Here is a 20,036-nt window from a genome sequence, read left to right as displayed (position 1 = left end):
GTAAGAAGAAGAGAGAAGAAGAGTTTGGATTTATACCCCACCTTTCTCTCCTGTAAGAAGACTCAAGGTGGCTTACAAGATCCTTTCCCTTCCTCTCCCCACAACAGACACCTTGTGAGGTAGGTGGGGCGAGAGAGTTCCAAAGAACTGTGACTAGCCCAAGGTCACCCAGCAGGAGTGTAGGAGTGAGGAAACACATTTGGTTCATCAGATAAGCCTCTGCCATTCAGGTGGAGGAGTGGGGAATCAAACCCGGTTCTCCAGGTTAGATCCACCTGCTCTTAACCACTACACCACACTGGTTGTCTTTGGTACAGATACGGATGTGGGAAAGGCCAGGGTAGAAGGCAGCACCAACAGCAAGCAGTGCAGGGATAGGGCATGTGGGGCTATTCCTGCCCTCTCCCACACCCCTTGCGGTTTCTGCCGTGGCAAAGGTACATTTTCATGCATCCATGTAGAAGCTGAAAAATAAAGTTTTAAAAGATGATATCAGCCACCAGTCTCTGTCACAGGAAAGGATGAAAAGTAGATATTCAGAGCATTAGGGTAGGAAGAACCAGCATTAATTTCACTGGTGAAAGTAAAGTTTCCACACTGCACAAAGTGCTAACAGATGCATTAGATATTTTACCCAGTGGTGGGATCCAAAAATTTTAGTAACAGGTTCCCATGGTGGTGGGATTCAAACTGTGGCGTAGTGTCAATGGGGCTGGGCTGGGCGGGGCACGACAGGGCGTGGCCGGGCATTCCGGGGTCAGGGCATCCCTGGGCGGGTTGTGGCAAGGATGCAGCCACTGCACCGGTCCTTGGGCGGGAAACGAATGCATGCAGGCGCAGGCTGCCACGCACGCCGGTGCACCTCCTGCTAGACTGCTTCAAGTTCTGTGCACTACTGCTGAGAGGAGGGGCGTAACTAAGGCAAAAGTCACGTGGCAAAATCACCAATTAGTAACCCGCTCTCGGCACACACAAATAATTAGTAACCTACTCTCAGGAACCTGTGAGAACCTGCTGGATCCCACCTCTGATTTTACCCCATATGCTATTCATCTGGCTTCTTGCTTACTGCCACATTTTGTCCTTGAGCGCATCCCACAGGAACACATTCGCAAAGCATCCACCATTTTGAAACTGAAGAGAAAGGAAGTGAACCCCAGAGTCTGGAGCAAGACATCAAACTTTTGGAGAGAACTGGTTCTGAATTACGTGTAAATGTTCCTATCAATGGCTTGGCCAGCCTTAACTTGCCAAGAAGAATGTAACCATTTCTGGAGACTTGAATACCAAATGACAAACTGGAGCTATTAGTCATGAAGACTTGTGGTTTTGCATCCAGTAAATCCTGTGTTACAAACCACAACAGTTGATAGGAGCTGACTGGGCAGGTACGTAAAGACAGCAGTTGATTCCCATTGGTTGGACTGCCTGGGGCTAATAAGCCTCTTAGCCTGGTAATTAATATAATGACAAGACTATCCCCAAAGTAAACAGGAGGGGGGAAAATCAATGCTTCATGAAAAGTCAAAGCACACTTTCCATTTGGGAGCTCTACTCACCTGTGACTACTTCTCAGCCCCGCGAGCCTTGCAGAAGAAACAGCTTTTTCATACTTCTTGTTTTTGCCTGAGAAATGTAGGACAGTCTCTGACCTTTCTGGTTTTTCTGCCATAGCTGCTAGCTCTGAGGTAAGAAGAATGATTTAATGAGGTGAAGGCCCTTGAATCGCATTTTTCTCACCAATTCCTTGTGCTGGGGATTTGGAAACAGGTTGGATTTGATTCCTTAAACTAAAACTTGATCACAAAAGGATTGTGGGCCCTTGTTTTCCAGGTCACTTGATTCTAACAGGGCAGTGCATTTTAATTAACCTTTGAAATGCATTCTAAAAATCTCAGATTGGGATAGATAACACTCACCAACCTCTATTGAAATGAAAGGTACAAACTGTACTCTCTTGAACTCGAAGATGACTGCTTTTGATAAACTGGTAGAGTCATTTAGAGGCCACAGTTGGTGGAGTGGAGAACACAGATAACTGTATCGAAGTTTTCCAAACCCAGAATCTAAGGCAGGGAGCACACGTGAGTATGGACATTCGCAAGTTGTTGACTCTGAGGTATTGTTTTTAAAATAATACATGGTTTGAGCGGAAACCCACATTGTTATGATTGACATATTTGCAATTTAAGCACTTCTAAGGTAATGTTTCTGTCTTCTATTTGCACAGTTATAGCTGTTCAGTCTTCCACATTTGGACTGTTGCCTTCTCTTTGAATCCTAGGAAAGGATTCACTTCCACTGTGGATCGGATTTTTCAATTTTCTGTTAAATGGCGCGAACACATTTGCCACCTACAATGCGGCTCTGTTTGCTGATCAGTTAAACTAGACAGAAATCTATTGAAGCTTCTACGGTTCCTGTGCTAGAGATTTGGCGGGGGGGTTATAAGGATGTACTGTGACTGTTGTAGGTTTTCCGGGATGTGTAGTTTTTTGCTCCTAATGTTTTGCCTGCTTCTATGGCTGGCATCTTCAGAGACATATCACGGTAAGATGTGTTCTCACCATGGCACAGCTCAGAAAACCCACAGAAGCTGATCTCCTATGATTTTCAAAGTTTATTTTTGCAATTTAGCTTAAACAAAATTTAGCTTAAACAAAAAAAGTGTATTCTATTTAACAAGAAAGATAAATCTGAAAGTTGTTTAGTTTTTAGGGTTTTTTAATTAATGGAAAAGTTTCTAACTGAAAAGCAAGAAATTCACAGTTGTTCAGAACTAATGACCACTTCAAAAACATTTTTAAATTTTGATTGTTAAAATGGAACAAAAGTTATTTTTCTGACATTTATATTGGCACTAAAGCTGACTTTTAATTTTGCGTTCAGGTGGTGAAATCTTAAGCTGAAAAAAATACATATCAACCTATCATACCTAGCTAGCATTTGATTTGATAGAAACACAATTTCAGTTATTCAAAAGATTTTTTTCCCTTTCTTAAGTGTAACTTTCCCACAAAATGTTTTTGTCTCAAAATGCACTGACATTGAATTTTTAATACAGAAACTTGTTAGCCATCCCGAGCCTGACTTTTGTCAGGAACAGGCGGGATAAAAATCAAGTAAATAAAGAAAGAAACATGAAATTCAAAGAATATTATTTATGATATCCTATATTTACTTTATACTAGGACATTGAAACTAAGTGGGGAACTACACAAATCATGTTTCCCTGCTTTGACTTTATTGCCTCTACCTTCTATAATCCAGTATGTCAGATAACTGCACAAGGATTTTACTGCGTTCGGTTCTAGAAATAGAACATGGACTAGGAAGAGCTCCAGAAATTCAACTGTGAGTTAAATAACACAAAGAAAAAAGCTTTTTAAAAGATACAAACAAAGCCTAGAGCAGATCCTTGTCATTAAGCTACTCTGTCATAGCCAGCGACTTACCTGTCGCTCACACCCTACCTGCTGGAGACCCCTGCATGTTTTCAGGCTTTGGTGATTAACTTTTATGGTGGAGCAAAACTTGTTAGTTCCACTGCAACTGCCTAACGATAGAAATAATCCTGGCAATAAAAATAGTGAGGATTCACTGAGTCCTGGTTAAGATGAAACCTTGATTTGGGTTAAGCCCTGAGACATTCAGATTTGATTTAACATGCCAGATTTGATTTAACATACCAAATCCTACTGTTCTCTTCCATTTCTGTCCGGAGCTGCAAGCCATTTACTCCACTAGCAGCCTCTTGGTCTGTAACCCCCCCACTCCCCTTTTGTTTAATGTTGCAGGAGGACTGGAAGCCACTTCTTCCCATCAGGCAGCCAAGCAGAACAACCACAGACAGCAAATCAACCATGTGGCAGAGACGCCATCCCCAGGAAGCTGGAGGAGACCAGCCAGAGATAGCCACTCAACCAGAGGCCTGGAAGATCCGTTATGAGAAGTCCTGGCTGCATCGACACTGCTCTTCTGTGTTGCGCCGGGACAAGCAGGCCCAGAAAGCTGGCCAGCTTTTCTCCGGCCTGCTAGCCATGAACGTGGTGTTTCTCGGCAGTGCCTTCATCTGCAGTATGATTTTTAACAAGGTGGCCATTACCCTGGGAGATGTTTGGATCTTCTTGTCCATCCTCAAGATTGTGGCTTTAGGCTGGATAGCATACTACTTACTGTTCACTAGGCGGAAGCCGCATGCAATCTTGTATCGGGATGCCCATGCAGGGCCAGTCTGGGTTAAGGGTAAGTCCTGCCAAGTACCCTCCTTACCCTCTCAGAGTACTTGACATAGGGGATACGAGTAGCATCCTTACTGTATTTAACAGCAAACAGGACCCATTTTCTAATTGTGCACACAAATAGGAAGCGCTATCTATTAAGCTGGTATGTTACAAGAGAGCTTATCCATCAACAGTGCTTTTGGGGGTGCCTTGAAATGGGCCGTCCTAATTAAGATCTGAATCTTACATGTTTGCTAACATGGGCTGAGTGTCAAACTAATGTCTTTACTTGCACCAAGCGGGTTACAAGTTTCCAGGCATCACTGGAATCTGATTCAAAATTAGAGGTGGCAGAGAAGAAAAGTAGTGGAATCCTGTGCCAGCCATTCAGTGAGATCGCAGAGCCAGAGTAAGGGATATGGGGACCTAGTTAGGAGCTGCTGTTCTGAAAATCTACATTCTCTGCTAGTTCTGCTCAGCTGTGGATGCAGCAGCAGTAGGGTTGCCAACCTCCAGAAAGTGGCTGGAGAATTCCTGGTATTAACCTGATCTCCAGGTGACTAAGATCAATTCACCTGGCGAAAATGGCTGCTTTGGAAGGTAGACCATAAGCATTATACCGCCCTGAAGTCCTTCCTCTCCCCAAACCCCACCTTCCTCGGGCTCCACTCCTCAAAATATCCAGGTGTTTCTCTATTCTTAGCAAAAGACAGGCAAAACGGTGGCTGCTGCTGCCTCTTTCCTGTACAGAGGTGCCACCTTTTCCTGGCTCCCTGTCCTTCAAAATCTCAAAGACCTGCTCTAGCTCCTTCTACCCAATAAATAAAGTTAGCTGTACCGCTGAATTTTTCTCTGTTGTGCAGCTATGAAAAAACCTAGTAGCTGATCAGAAAACCTCCTATTTCCACCCAAGTTCCTGGAATCCATTGTATTATAAAGAGAGAGAGATTTCTCTCTCTACTTCACATATCCACTGCTGTAAATTGCATGTCAGCAAACTGATAAGAGAGCTTCCCATATTAGTTCTGCTTGTGGGTTGGATCCAGACTAATGTTTCCATTGACAGACTGCATTTCTATCAGCAGAATTAAACTTTCCTTAGCTGCAACCCAGGGTGGGTGGGCCATGTCCAGAAGCCGGGCCCCCTCCCCTTCCCTCCCTTGCATGCCACCCCTCACTCCTTCCACTTCCCTTGCATGCCACCCCTCACTCCTTCCCCTCCCCCTCCCTCTGCTAGGGTGGGTGGGCCATGTCCAGATGCTGGACCCCCTCCCCTCCCCTCCTCTCCCTTGCATGATACCCCTCACTCCCTCCCCTTCCCTTGCATGACACCCCTCACTCCTTACCCTCCCCCTCCCTCCGCTAGGGTGGGTGGGCCATGTCCAGATGCCGGGGCCCCTCCCCTCCCCTCCCTTCCATGCCACCCTTCACTATTCCTGGCAGTAGCATATCAGGGGGATGGAGGGGGGGTATTTGACCCAGGTGCCATCCACCTGGATCATGTGGGGGTGTACTTTCCCCCCCCCTTCCCACATGCCGCCCTGACCAAACGTCCCCTGCCACAAAAAGGCCTTCTCTTTAGGGTACACCCCTGGCCCCTTGCCAGCTTCTCCCTGGCCAACTTTCAGGGGACTTTCCAAAGGCAGTGCCCCATCGTTCCTGCACTTCCCCAGCTGGAGGAGGAGGAGGCTGCCTTCACCTGGCTGCTTTTTGGGCCCCATATCCTTCCAACAAAGAAAGTCCCAGCAGCAGACGAGGCCTGGTGGGACAAGGTGGCCCAAACTTCAGGCAAGCCAGGGAGGAAGCCAGGAGGGCGAGAGGGGGGAGGAAGCTGGGAGCGGGGAGGCTGTACTGCACCACACCAAACCGCTGTCCTGCCTGTGCGAGCCAGAGGCACTCGGAGCATTTACAGAGTGCTGCCTCAGACCCAAAGGTGGCAGGGGGGTGGGGGGATGAGGGAAAGGGTTCAGCTGGGTGCTGGGTGCAGTACACCACTAATTCCTGGGGGACAGGAATGGTATGAGAAGCCAGCTGGGGGTGTGCAGCAGGAAGGGGAATTAGAAAAAAAATGACATCTTATCCTCCATTATGGAAAAATTTACTCTGGACCCAATCCAGCACATCCTCCGTTCTAGGATTCTAGGAAATATGCGTCATCCTGTGAGTTTTGGATTTATATTATTTTATTTTTGATGTCAAGTCACAACTGATTTATGATAACTCCGTAGAGTTTTCAAGGGATGAGATGTTTGGAAATGATTTGCCATTGCCTGCCTCCACATCACAGCCTGGTATTCCTTGGAGGTTTCCTCTCCAAATACTAGCCAGGGTCAGGGCTGAGTGTGTGCAACTGGCCCAAGGTTACCCAGCAAGCTTCCGTGACATGGATGCGGGATTGAACCTGGGTTTCCCTGATCCTAGTCCAACACCTTAATCACTACACCATGCTGGCTCTTTGTTTAATTTAATTGCTCTACCTCATAGACGTAGCAAGGGGGGAAAGCACCCAGTACACCAGTGCGTCCTCCTCCCCCTTCCCGGAACGCCTCCAGCATGGCCCCGCCACACCCTCACAGGGTACGCACATTGCACACCCCCGTCCCCTTGGAGCTCGCCTCTGCCTTACCTACAGTTCAGAGCTGAACTGCCCTTTTTGTAACCAAACATACTAGCTGAGATTCTATCCAAACACATCAAGGTTCAGAAGGTGGATTATCTCAGTGAATAGTGAACTGTCCTGGCAGCAACTGTCCTGACCCCAGCAGATTTTAAAACTGATTAGGCAGTGATTTTTCTATTTCGTCATGAAGGGATTTTTAATCATACAAAGACCAGCCCAGACTGAACCAACAAGGGAATTGCCGAGAACAATCACAACCCTTTGTTGAATTTCCTTTTTTTCTCCCAAATATGCCTTCTTATTTTTAATATTAATATTTTGCTTTTAACAAGAGACTTGTCCATACAGGATCTCTCATGCTGTTTGGAGTGTGCAGCATCCTCCTCAATGTGTTCCGGATGGGATATGACATTATCCACCTTCAGTGCAAATCCCAGCTGGAAATCCTGTTCCCCTGCATAGAAATTCTCTTCATCGGCATTCAGGTATTAGATACTTCTTTGGCTACTGCTGAGCCTTTTATTTACACTATGTAGAAAGGAAAGTGACTGGAGCTATGAAATTTGCTACTGACAAAAGGATAGTTCCCATCAGTTGCTTGTTATCCTTAAATAATATTATGTTTGCAATTATAACATATGCTGTTATCAGAGGCGTAGCTCCAAAGGGGCAGGGGGTGCATGACGCACTGGGCACGCGCCCCTGTGGAATGTGTTGAGAGAATGGTGGGGGTGTTCCAGGAGCGTGGTGGGGGCATTCTGGGATGGGGGCGTTCAAGGGCGGGGCAGAGGACGCATTGGTGTACTGGACACTTTCCCCCCTTGCTACGCCTCTGGCTGTTATTACAAGTAAAAATACAATTGCATGATCATCATTATCATAAAGGCTTTCCGGATTGTGACCAGGAGATCTCCCTGTATTTGCAAGGGAGGAAGAAGCTGCAGTTTCTTTTACTCATTCTTCCTCTCCTGGTTCTGTTCTCTGCCTGTCACAGCAATCGATACCCCCATTCTGTGGTGCAGTAGACATATTGGGATGGGGCTGGAGCACAGTATTACCTGTTTGGGTGTGCACGTAGGAGGAGCCACAGTTGCTTTGTCTCCCAGTGCTACACTGAATTTAAAGACACAGGGAGAAATGTCCAGTTTACAGCTGGACAACTTCCATGCAGGCTGAACCCAACTACAGAACATATTACTCAAGAGCAACAAGAGCAAAACCCTTTATATTGATGTATTTTCTGGCTCTGCATAGTGGCCCTGGTATGTCTTTTGTGGCCTCTTAGGATGCCAGCTTCAGGTTGAAAATACTTGGAGATTTGGGGAGGAGAGCCTGAGGAGAGCAGGGTTTGGAGGAGGAAGGAACTTCAATGGGGTATAAAGCCATAAAGTCCATGTAGATGGGTAGAGAGCCAGCATAGAGCAGTATTTTCTAATTTGGAGGACTGGGTTTGATTTCCCACTCCTTCACATGAGCAGTGGAGTCTAATCTGGTGAACTGGGTTTGTTTCCCCACTCCTCTACATGAAGCTTGCTGGGTGACCTTGGACCACAGTTCTTTCAGAACTCTATCAGTCCCACCTACCTCACAATATGTCTGTTGTGGGGAGGGGAAAGTAAGTCGCTTTGAGACTCCTTACAGGAGAGAATGGTAGGGTATAAATCCAACCTCCTTTTCCTCAACTTCCTCCTCCTCTTTTGATCTGATGAGATTGGGCTAGCTTGGACCCGTGGTGGTGAACCTTTGGCACTCCAGATGTTCTGGACTACAATTCCCATCAGCCCCTGCCAGCATGGCCAATTGGCAGGGGCTGATGGGAATTGTAGTCTAGAACATCTGGAGTGCCAAAGGTTCGCCACCACTGGCTTGGACCATCCAGTGCTTTAAACACTATAAGTATTCAAAGATTGTCAGTAGTCATGGTGGTCCATAGAAAAACTCCAAACACAGGACCAAACAAAATATCAGAGAACAGTGAGCAGGTCTTTGAAAACCCTTCATCAGGATGGATTTTCAATCCTTAAAAAAGACATGGGGCAAAAAACTAAGTAATACGTAATTTTGAGGAAGTCTGTAGAATCTTAAAATAGAATGCAGGATGTGATGTGTTGTAGAGTTCATTAGATGGCACCGGATACAAAGCCAGTTTTCAAGTTACACCAAAAGGCTGCTTAAGAACATAAGAACAAGCCTTCTGGATCAAACCAGAGTCCATCTAGTCCAGCACTCTGCTACTCACAGTGGCCCACCAGGTGCCTTTGGGAGCTCACGCGCAGGATATGAAAGCAATGGCCTCCTGCTGCTGCTGCTCCCGAGCACCTGGTCTGCTAAGGCATTTGCAATCTGAGATCAAGGAGGATCAGGATTGGTAGCCATAGATCGACTTCTCCTCCATAAATCTGTCCAAGCCTTTTTTAAAGCTATCCAGGTTAGTGGCCATTACCACCTCCTGCTTGGCCATCACCACCTCTTGCTTGGACAAAGGAAGAGGAAGGCAGGGCCATATTATCCATCAGGCTGACTAGGCTGAAGCCTAGGAGCTCAACAGGGACTATAGGCCATTTATGCATACATTCATGCATGTTGAGGCACTGTTACCAGCGCCATAGATTTCCAATGGTCAAAGGTACTTTGCAGCAGGCCAGTAGGGTGCTAGCACCAGGTTTGTGATATCATGCTGCCTCCTCCCTTATTGCACCTCCATGAGCAATACAGTCTAGTCATGACATTGATTGCACATGCTCGAACATTCCCATGGGCTGTTGGGACCAGCTGCAGTGGGGTGAAACAGGCAAGTAATGGAGGGGGCCCAAAATATCTGAAAGTATAGGAGCCTGGCCATGGGTTAATATGGCCCTGAGGAAATGGAGAAATGGCATTCTCCCTGAGCAGAATTATTATTATTGAGTTGTACAAACTATTCCTAAGCTTATACTACAGGATTTTAAACTCTTTTTGTTGAATTCAGACTTATTTTATATGGCGTCATGCAAAGGACTGCACCCAGGTACAGCACAACCTCACCAGGTAGGAAAACTGAATCCTTTGTAATGGTCTGAACACAACCCCATGCCATGTTTCTCTGGCTTTGCAGGTTCTAGCAGACTATATTTCAATTGTAGCCAGGGCTGGGGAGGAAATTCTGTAATCTTGGTGTCACTAGTGAAAAGCTATGTCCTCACTTGGCCACCCATCTAGTCTTTGCTGGGAGTGACACATATAGCAGGACTGCAGAGGATTGGGGCACAGAAACAGAACTGAGGACGGGCTTGAACAGAAAGAGGCCGGCAGTTCCTAGTGGCTGGGGTTACCAAGTATTTGTTTAGTTCCAGTTCTGTGGCATCCCCATGGTTTCTCCTTGCTCTATCCCACACCAGAGAATGGTTGCTATTTATTAGTATGAGGGAAAGTAATAGGGAAGAATAGAAGTTCTGCCCTTTCTTCTTGCCATCCCATTCCTTACTGCAGCTGTTAGAGTTGAAGCAAACTCACTCCCCTCCAGATGTTATGGACTACGATGTTGTGGACTGCAGTTCCCATCATCCCCTGCCACATGATGCTGGCAGGGGATGATGGGAACTGTACTCCATAACATCTGGAGGGGCACGAGTTTGACACCTATGAGCTAGAGTGAGAATCAAGACAGGGGATGTGTGAGATGTGGAGAACAGGGTCAGAAAAGAACTGGAACTCTCCTTTCTTATGGTTTTGCTGACATTTTAGCAGCCCTTATAAAAAGTACACTATTCATCAGTGAATGGAGATATAAGAGCTGAGGAGAGCTGTAGCTTAGGAAATGAGGTCTTACAAAGTAGTAAACCTTCCCTTACCCAGACTCTTCCTGAAAACAGGGAATTTCACACAGGTTTGCCCCCTAAAATGTATTGAAAACATTTTTCCAGCTCAAAATATTTTTTTTTGGAACCACTAAACTAGCATTTTTAAAATGTGTCCTACTTGCCTGTGCAGAGAAACAGGAAATGTCTTATTTCTCCTGCCTGAATTCAAAGCTCCACACCCCCTTCGACTAGGCTACTTTTGTTTCTCTGTCTGTCCAGCATTATCTGCTGCTTCCAAGACTCTCTGGCTGTCCGCCATTTTCTGAAGTTTCCTATGGGCATTTTCTCATCTGGCATCGCAGCTGCCTGCCATTTCTATCACTGCTGTACATTAATAACTCCATTATTGTCAAAGATGCCATCTTTTTTTACGTTAGTGTGATCTGGATTCGATGCTACGTAGAGTCAGTGCCAGAATCAGCAAGGCTTCAGAGATCAAGGTTTCGTAGCATTGAAGCCATGCATGCTGCTAAAAAAAGAAGAAAAAAAGAACCAGTTTCACCTCAAATGTTTTATTTTTACAGGCTATGCGGACAAAACCCGTGAAAACAACACTTTTCGAAACGTTTGCAAAACCTTTTGCAAATGGTTTAAATGCTTTGTGCACAAATGGCCAGAGTTTGGCTTTCTGAAAATCAAAGCTGTTTCTGGCCCTTATTGATACAGGGAAAAACTGAAAATGAGTAGGTAGTAACTACTGTAAACTTTGAAGCCTAAATAAAGATATAAGATAGATTTTTAGTGCTCACAGTCTCACCCCCACCCCCACCCCCGACACACCCACTGCTTATGAGCTCAGGGCAGTGCTTCTTCCATTCCATCCACCTACACACATCCTGCATCCATAATGGAATTAGAATTCTGAACGTATCTGTTTTTCCTCAGGCATTTCCTTGATGCACTATTTGATATACAAATTACATATATCCCCTGCTTATGTTCGTGGTTTTATGTGTTTATGCCTCTGTACAAGGCTTTACTTCACCTTTTTTCCCAGCATGAGTTATCAGCTACCATAAGGGCCCAGTTTAAAAAAAAAGAATGGGCAGGCCACTTTGGAAAATAGGTCCCCTCCCCTGCTTTTGGGGTGGATTCCACAGCTGAAAGTGCTGAGGATCATGGGTCTCCTAACCCTACACCTATTCCAATCCTGCAAAGGTTTTCCAGGGCTGCAAAATACCCATGGAGTATTGTAACAGACCTGTAGGTCAAGGAGGCTGTGGTAGAGATGTGGAAACAGGTGAAATACTTTCTTTCATCAGCATAATCCTACTCATGCATGAGGATGAAGGAAACAATTTTGCCCCCTTCTCCCTCCTCACTGCAGTCTCCTGACCTGCGCAGACCCACCTGGGTCATGCAGCTCCAGGAATAATAATTTATCTGTTCAGAAATGGCTGCTAGGGGAGAGAAGAGCCAGGAAAACCAGGAATCCTTGTGCAGACAGCATAAAGTCCTTGTGCTGAGACCAACCTTTTGAGTTAAGAATTTAAAAAACAAACTTGAAACACTGTAGAAGCTCAATTTTTCACCCAGTGCCAGAATCCCGACTTTAGCAAGAATGATGACAGAACTGGGCTCCTTTACCCTTTTGTTGACCTCTTTTGTCAACTCAGTGAAAATATGAGATGCTAGGGTTCTGTCCATCCTAGGTACTCTGTAAGGAGTAATTGGCTCTACAATGACAACATTATTTGCTAATATGCAGGCGACAATGTTATAAGAGGACAAAGTTATAGAACAACTTCTGTGTCCATTCTGTGAAAAGAAAATACAACCAGGGCAATCATTTTCCACCAGTAGCAGTATAATGTTTCCCAGTTTTGTTGCAGACTTGCAGGCACTCTCACAAAGCCTGCATGGAGTATCAAGTCAGAAGGACTGAAAACTGATATTCCAAGAATATCTTAAGAAAGGCTACTCCCCCATGGCATTTCTTCTTTGACAGATGTGGGCTGATGCTTACCATGGCCACTAACTTTCTGCTGTGGCTTGTAGCAGTGACCAATGATTCCATTCACAGAGAAATTGATTCAGAACTTAACAAACTTGTGCGGGCCTTTGAAGGTAAGGGTCATTATTTACCTTTTTAAACTTAAAAATGGGTGGACAAGATGGAGGATGTACAAGACTAACACAAAGGAGAATTTGCCCCCAGCCCATGCATGTTTCCACACCAATCACTTCTTGACGTGATTTTAACTTCTATAAGGAGCTGCTGTGCAGTGGAGTTGTAGTGGGGTCTCCTCACATTTCTCTGTTTATATATGTGGAGGCTACTGCACAGCTTGCTTGCTGGACTCTCTGAGCCTCTGCTTTTCCTGGTTTTCTTAACTCTGCCCATCAACTCACTCTTAAAGGCACACAGTCTCATCAAGATTGCTGGCTTTGTTAAAGCCCTTTAAATTGCTGTTATATAGATATTGTAGCTCCTTTCCAAAATGCTCCTCCCAAATGAAAGGTGCAAAGCACCTGAACCACACTCTGAAAGCACCTGAACCACACTCTGAAAGAGACCATGTCCTAGAATTTATATTCTCTCCTGCACCCTCCACACACAGAGAGATACTTCCTCCTGCTGCTGCTACCACAGGAAGAGAGGCTTGTTATTTCAATATTCCTTGATTTTTTTATATTCTTGTATTAAATCTGTCATTATTTTGATAGATCTAATGTGGTACAAATTCCTGAAGTTCTAATAAGTTAAGCAGAATGGAGGAGGTGGTGTGGAGCCAAAAAAGTGTTCTACTTACAGTGTCCATAGAAACGCCCACTTGTCCCCATATGTAAATAAGCACCAAAACATCCCCATATCTGATCCCTGCCACCCCTGTAGCGTGAGGGGGGGCATATACATCATCCCTGGAAAAGGCGGGAGGGGGGGTCTGAGTGCACAAAAACATGGGTGTATGGCAGGATGAAGCATTCTTTGTTGTTATATATATATCGATATGAGAATTTAGAGTTCGGTGTGTTTTGGCTCAGCTTGTGTGGTTGGGCTTCTTTTCTTTGACTTCCACTTGCTGGCTACCAAAAGATGCCAGCAGGAAAAGTAGGAAGGAGCTGGCAACATGGATGGGCAGGGCAAGGGGGAGGGCTTGGACAGCAGTGCGAAGGAATGGGAAGGGTGAAGCTAGGTAGGCTGGCTGTGGGTGGAGGGAAGATGTCTGGAGTAAAGCTGTGCTCAATGGCAAATCTGCCCTGCTCTGGTGGCGAAGCAAATTAAAGTCACACTAGAAGTGGAGCTGTTTGCTGAAGCCAGATCTACCAGTTTTTCTTAATGGCAGGTATTTCACATCTCCCGAGAGCAGATCTACCGCTGCTTGAAATCAATGGGTAGACCTGGCCACTGGCTGACTGGTCTACCAAGATGAGGAAGATTTGTCAGATTGCGGGGCAGGACACAATGTCAGTGCTTGCCCTGGACCACTTTCTGTAGATACGTTCCTAGATAGGTTAGAAGGAATCATGCCACTGCACACTCAGTATTAGCATACCGTAACATTAGAGTTTCCAAAGATATTGAAAGCTGAAAATTAGGTGTTTTACATGCAGGAGCTTCCTTATGATACTGCCGTTTACACTGTCTTGTTCTAGGAAACATGACCAGCTCTTGCAGGTGTCCTAACACCACAGTGTGCAAGATCTTCCAGAAAGGATATATTTTGCTGTATCCCTTCAACACAGAATACTGCTTAATCTCCTGCTCCATGCTCTATGTCATGTGGAAGAATGTGGGCCGGCGCATTACTCAACACCCTGCTGCTCACTCTAAGCCTAAATTCAAAATCCGTGGCTTAATTTTTGGGCCTCTGCTTGGCATCTCTGCAGTAATCATCGGCATCTGTATTTTCATGCTGTACCAGATCCAAGCCACCAGCTCCTCCCCTAGCTATCATGTGTTTGTACTTTATTATTCCTACTACCTCATTTTGCTGCCTTTGATGGCGGTAGGGGCCCTGACCGGAACTATCATCCATGGCCTGGAAGAGAGGGAGCTGGACACGCTGAAGAACCCAACACGAAGCCTTGATGTGATCTTGCTTATGGGAGCAGCTCTGGGCCAAATTGGCATCTCATATTTCTCCATCGTGGCCATTGTGGCCACAAATCCAACGGGTCTGTTGAACAGCATCATCCTGGCCTATTCAGTGTGCCTCATTATTCAGCACATCACCCAGAATATCTTCATTATTGAGGGGCTCCACAGGCAGCCATTGGTGGTAGACAAAGCCTCCAGCTATAACCCACATGCCATGCAAGGTTCCACCTCAACCCAGAGCCCACCTAATGACCATCCTATCACCTTGCGCAGCAGTCAAGAATCTGACCCATCAATGGCCAACAAGGAAGTGGAAACAAAAGAAGGAGAAAAGTGTGAAGATGGTTCTTCAAAAGCTTATGGCTTAGAAATAAGACAGGAGATCAGAAGAGCTTCCCAGGCCTACGTTCAGAACTGGAAAAGGAAAGCTCTGCAGGAGATCTCCAGCTTCTTGATCATGTGCAACATCATAGTAAGAACTTCAGTACACACCGGGAAATCTGTGGAAAGTGTACCTTATAGTGTACAAGAAAGATGACAAGGGAAAGCAGGACTATATGGGGGAAAGCATTTTAGTTTCTTCATTACACGTACCTTGGGCTTAGTTTCACCAGGTCTTGTGAGTGGGAACCAAGAGATTGTTCCAAACATTTCATAGGGCTTTGGGGAGTGGTTTTTGGCATTGTGCAAGTGTTCTGGGAGGCAGTTCTAGGCCAAAGGGACAAAGGAAAAAAGGATGATTAGAGGGAGAAGGTGATTTTCAGATGGCTGAGAGGGAGGGTGCTGAAAGAACAAAGCAGGGATGCATCAGAATGTCAGAAGTGAGAGGTGAACAAGAAGCTTGTATGGGATTTAAGGAGGAGCAGTGCATGCTCAGAGCGATGAAATGACTGATCCTGGTAGCCAAGTCCTAGGTGGGGTGGGAGAGGGCAAGAAGGCTGGTCTATGCCAACAGGAGACTAGTCAGGAGACTGCAGTAGTCAAGGTGAGAGACGAACAGAGCATGACAGATTTTTGCCAAAGGAGGCTGAGGAAGAAATAGCAGGATTCAGCAGCAGATTGGATATGGGGAACACATAAGAAAGAAATGCCAAAGAAAGCCCAGCTTCATGCCTGTTCTACAGGGTAGATTGTGACATTTACAGTGGGTATGGAAAATGCACAGGGAGTAGGGAGGTTCAGCCCTGGGCTTATTCAGCATGAAGACATAGCAGGCAGACAGAAATAGCAGGCAAACAATTAGAGATGTAGAGAGGAGAAGGGGAAGGGAGAGAGAGGCAGAGGCCAGCATCATCAGCAACATAGCTAGTAATGAAAACCTTCGGATTTTATGAGGTCACACAGGGGCATCATTTAGAGAAAGAACAGAACCAAGGACAGATCTGTCCAGGACCACAGTGGAGAAGAGGTCATACAGGGAGGGGCTTCTTCCTGTAAAAACAAGTAATGAAAAGGAAAAGAACCACCTCAGGACATTTATGAATACATAGTATATAAATAGGTGCAGGTGGAGGTCAGGAGTATCAAAGGCAGCAGAAAGGTCAAGAATAAAGTGTATCATCAGTGATTTGGATTCCAGTGGAGTGCAGAGGATGATAGTCAGATTGTATGAGAGTAAGAAGATTTACACAAAAAGAACCAATCAATAAGATCTGTATGCATTTCCACACAGATTATTGGCCACATATTCAGTGCTGTTGGGAAGTGGGCCAGCACTATGAAACAGTCATATATCTCTCCTGGGTTCTTTCCAAACCTGCAGTTCCAGAAAGCGCAGAAATGCAGGGAGACAGGGATTTTGAATAAAAAACAGAATAAATTTGATGATACTGGAAACAGGCTCCAAAAGGCCGAGAAAAGGGGGAAAGGGTTGAGAGACTGAAAGGGGAATTTGGCAGGGGACAGATATCATAAAATGCACGTAAGCCAGAAGGCACTGGCTGGCTACAAATAGACCAAGAGCAGGCATCGTTTGGCCTAGCTGGATCCCCATACATTAATTGTGCTGAGATGGCTCTACCACTCAGTTCTAGCCCAGGAGACGCTGGCATGGTCACAGGCTGTGGGGGAGATAATTCAAAATGGGGGTGCGGGGAGAGAACCAACAGAAGAACCAACTGTAGACAACTGACAGTGTAGGATGGGATTTGTAGAAAGAAAAGGAGGAGGCAAGCAACAAAAGTGAGATCAATCAGGCATACCTAGAGGAGAGTATAACCCTTTGCAGACTTTGATTTTGGTGCTCCAGCTAAATATAATAGCGAACACGTGCTAAAGACAGTCCTCCCACTCCGCACCATCACCATTTTGTATAAATGTGAAAACACACATATTTTTAATACACATATATGCAACTTTGATAAATGCAAACACATTCTCTCAAAAATCCGAGATTCTGTTTGCACATACCAAAGCTGCATGTGCATGAAAAATGCATGTGTCGTCTCATTTATAGAAAATTATGAATCTCATTCATTTGCACACAGTTGAGGTGCTAAATTAAATATCTGAATTGGGATCTGGAGTGAGGGGGTGGGGGAAGAGTGACTGCCATGACATCCCATAATATAGGACTGAGTCAGGATCAGAAATGGGTCGATGGGTTTTGTAGATGGGTAGCAACACTGCCTGCAGTGGGTCCTGGGGAGAGTATGTGATACAAGGAACCATAAGGTAATTTTTTCAGGCCACTGACATGGGAAACTAAGAAACAGAGACCTGAATTAAGATATAAAGTCACAGAAATGGGACCCCACAGGTCTTTTTTTTTTAAAAAAAGAATCTAACTCTTACTCTCTTTTCACAACCCTTTGCAGCTATGGATCATGCCATCCTTCGGAGCACATCCAGAGTTTGAGAATGGATTAGAGAAATCATTTTATGGCTACTCTACCTGGTTCGCTATCGTCAATTTTGGGCTGCCCTTGGGTGTGTTCTACAGAATGCATTCAGTTGGCGATCTTATGGAGGTGTATCGGTCAGTCTGAATCAAACTCAGTTATTCGTATACAGGTTTCACAGTAAAATACTGAACAGACTTTTCTACAGGTCCAGAGATGGCACTTTATGAAGTCCTACGGGGCATTACTTTCAGTGGCTTTCACTAGGGGACATTTGTCATCTTATTTTGTACAGTTTATTCTAGTAAAAAAAAAAAGACCTGATCTTGCTGGTAAACAGTCTGTTTACTTGAAGTGCACACACCCTGTAGCATTTTATTATAGGATTGCATCATTCTGTGCACATTATGGTGTCTAATTATTATAATGCTAAATAATTGCTGACCTTAAAGCAGAAGAGTAAGAAGATGCAGAAGCTGACTTAGTACCACAGTAATGGGATAAAACTATCACCCATCAGGAGCACGCGAAAACTTTGGATGCATGGCTATCACAATAGACTAAGTTTATTACTTAGGGAGACCTCAAAAATCTCTTTGGGAAAAGCCATGTCAAATGATTGCTCAAGTGTTACAACCATCTGTGCCTGAAGAACCAGGGGCGTAATGTCCATTGGGCAAAGTGGGCAGTTGCCCAGGATGCCCCCTTGTGGTGGGCGCCAAAAATGCAGGGTTCATTTGTGGGGTTTTTTGGTATTTTAGTAGGTTTTCTGTTTTTGGCCTGCAGGGAGCGCAGTTTTTAGGCTAGCAGCACCAAAATTTCAGGGATGTTTCGGGAGACTCTCCTGATGCTATCACCCAGGTTTGGTGAGGTTTGGTTTAGGGAGTTCAAAGTTATGGATTCCCAAAGGGGATCCCCATCCCCCATTGTTTCCAATGGGAGCTAATAGGAGATGGGGGCTACACCTTTGAGGGTCCATAACTTTGGACACCCTGAACCAAACTTTCCCCCAATTGGGGAACTGGATATAACACCATAAAATGTTTTCATAGCAGTAATAAAACATTTTGAAAGCATTTTGAAAATATTTTCAAAAAAATTATTTCTGCTGTGTGGCATGGCCTATTACTGTGTTCAGATTTGTGAGTTGGGGCATCTTCTATAATGTGATGGTGACTTTGAAATGACCTGGTGTAAAAAATCATTGCTTGGTCACGGGGGGGAGCTGTCCATGGGGGGCGTCAAACTCCAGTTTGCCTAGATACACCACTGGGCGTAGCTACAAGGGGCCGGGGGGGGGGTGCGTGTTGGGGGGCATCAAACTCAGGTTTTGCTCAGGGCTCCAGTTTGCCTAGTTATGCCACTGTGAAGAATAATTTCTCCAGAGATTCAGTTGGATCCTTGCCCATAAAGCAACCTCAATAGGCATGCAAATTGGAGCTTTCGTGGATCTTTAGACATGAGTCTACCTAATGTTATGTCTTTTAAAAGTAATGTGAGAAATAATCTTCAGGAAGATTTTGATATAATCTCAGTTATCAACCAGAAACACAACAAGAACACTAATAGGTAACACCAGTTTTCTAATCTCTGCTTCAATAAGGTGGATAGAAGGGAAGGTAATTGTTCCACCTCTGAGATCTGTTTAGTATTACACTTTAAAATCAAACAGCCCTTTAGAAAGTGTGCAAGACCCAGAGAGAACCACAGCATCTCCAAACAGAATGCTACATTACACTTTCTTTCACCCTGTATTCAGGGCAAAGCAAAGGGGAAACAAAAGAAAGGTGCCTTCTAATTATAATAAGCCTCGCCTCAGCCTGGTGATTGATTATATAAGGGATTAAAGGCTGGTCCCAGGTTTGTAATCAATCTATCTTTTAGCACTATCTAAATTCTTGTTGCTGAGAGCTAATAGATGGAAGGGTAAACACTTGCCATTTTATGGCCCTACTGTAAAATAAATCACTCCCAAGAGCTATTTGGTTAGGGCTGGGGGTTTGGCTCCCTCCGGTTGTATCTTTTTAAGGAGAAAAAAACAAACCACGAACCAAAATGTGGTTATAAGGCACTTATTCAGGCTCCCAGCCCAAGGAGCTTCTGCCCGCATTCCGATCCGTGTTCCTTTCTACACCATCCAGACAACCTCGTTTCATTTTAGGAAGACAAAGGTCAGATGAGTTTGGACTTTGCATTTGCGCTAATTGCACTCAGCCTTATGTCAATAGGAACTGTCAGAAGAAATAAGAGCAGGATAAATTAGTACTCTTGCAAGTTAATTATTGTCCCCTGCCTTACAGCTTAAAAACAGGAACCCATCAAAGGAACTTACTGCAGGTTAACTCTTAGATGGAGAACAGGGAAAGGGTTACTGATCCTACAAAAACAGAACAATGGACATGCAAGGGCAGAAGGCACATAAAGTCTTGGATCAGTTTTATCACAGTCAAGACCAAACTCAAAGCATCATAT

General features: G+C 45.0%; 1 protein-coding gene across 4 annotated transcripts; it reads left to right on the top strand.

Moving 5' to 3' along the window:
* Positions 1 to 1,551: 1,551 nt before the first annotated feature.
* On the top strand, positions 1,552 to 17,888 carry OTOP3 (otopetrin 3). Of its 4 annotated transcripts, none has more exons than XM_048492096.1 (7): positions 1,552 to 1,688; positions 3,798 to 4,245; positions 7,192 to 7,328; positions 9,812 to 9,870; positions 12,631 to 12,749; positions 14,280 to 15,196; positions 17,541 to 17,888. In XM_048492096.1, exons 2-7 carry the CDS (start codon positions 3,864 to 3,866, stop codon positions 17,709 to 17,711), a joined length of 1,785 nt encoding a protein of 594 aa, XP_048348053.1. In that variant the 5' UTR covers positions 1,552 to 1,688; positions 3,798 to 3,863; the 3' UTR covers positions 17,712 to 17,888. The 4 variants fall into 4 exon arrangements, with proteins under 4 accessions (XP_048348053.1, XP_048348054.1, XP_048348052.1 ...); XM_048492097.1 differs by lacking the exon at positions 1,552 to 1,688 and adding an exon at positions 1,810 to 2,084 and having other exon boundaries at positions 14,370 to 15,196; XM_048492095.1 differs by lacking the exon at positions 1,552 to 1,688 and adding an exon at positions 1,810 to 2,084.
* The last annotated feature ends 2,148 nt before the right edge of the window (positions 17,889 to 20,036 follow it).

Source organism: Sphaerodactylus townsendi, linkage group LG03 (assembly GCF_021028975.2).
Source record: "Sphaerodactylus townsendi isolate TG3544 linkage group LG03, MPM_Stown_v2.3, whole genome shotgun sequence".
Taxonomy (NCBI): Eukaryota; Metazoa; Chordata; class Lepidosauria; order Squamata; family Sphaerodactylidae; genus Sphaerodactylus; species Sphaerodactylus townsendi.
Note: the sequence above shows the minus strand (reverse complement) of the source record. Positions and strands in the feature narration are given on the sequence as shown.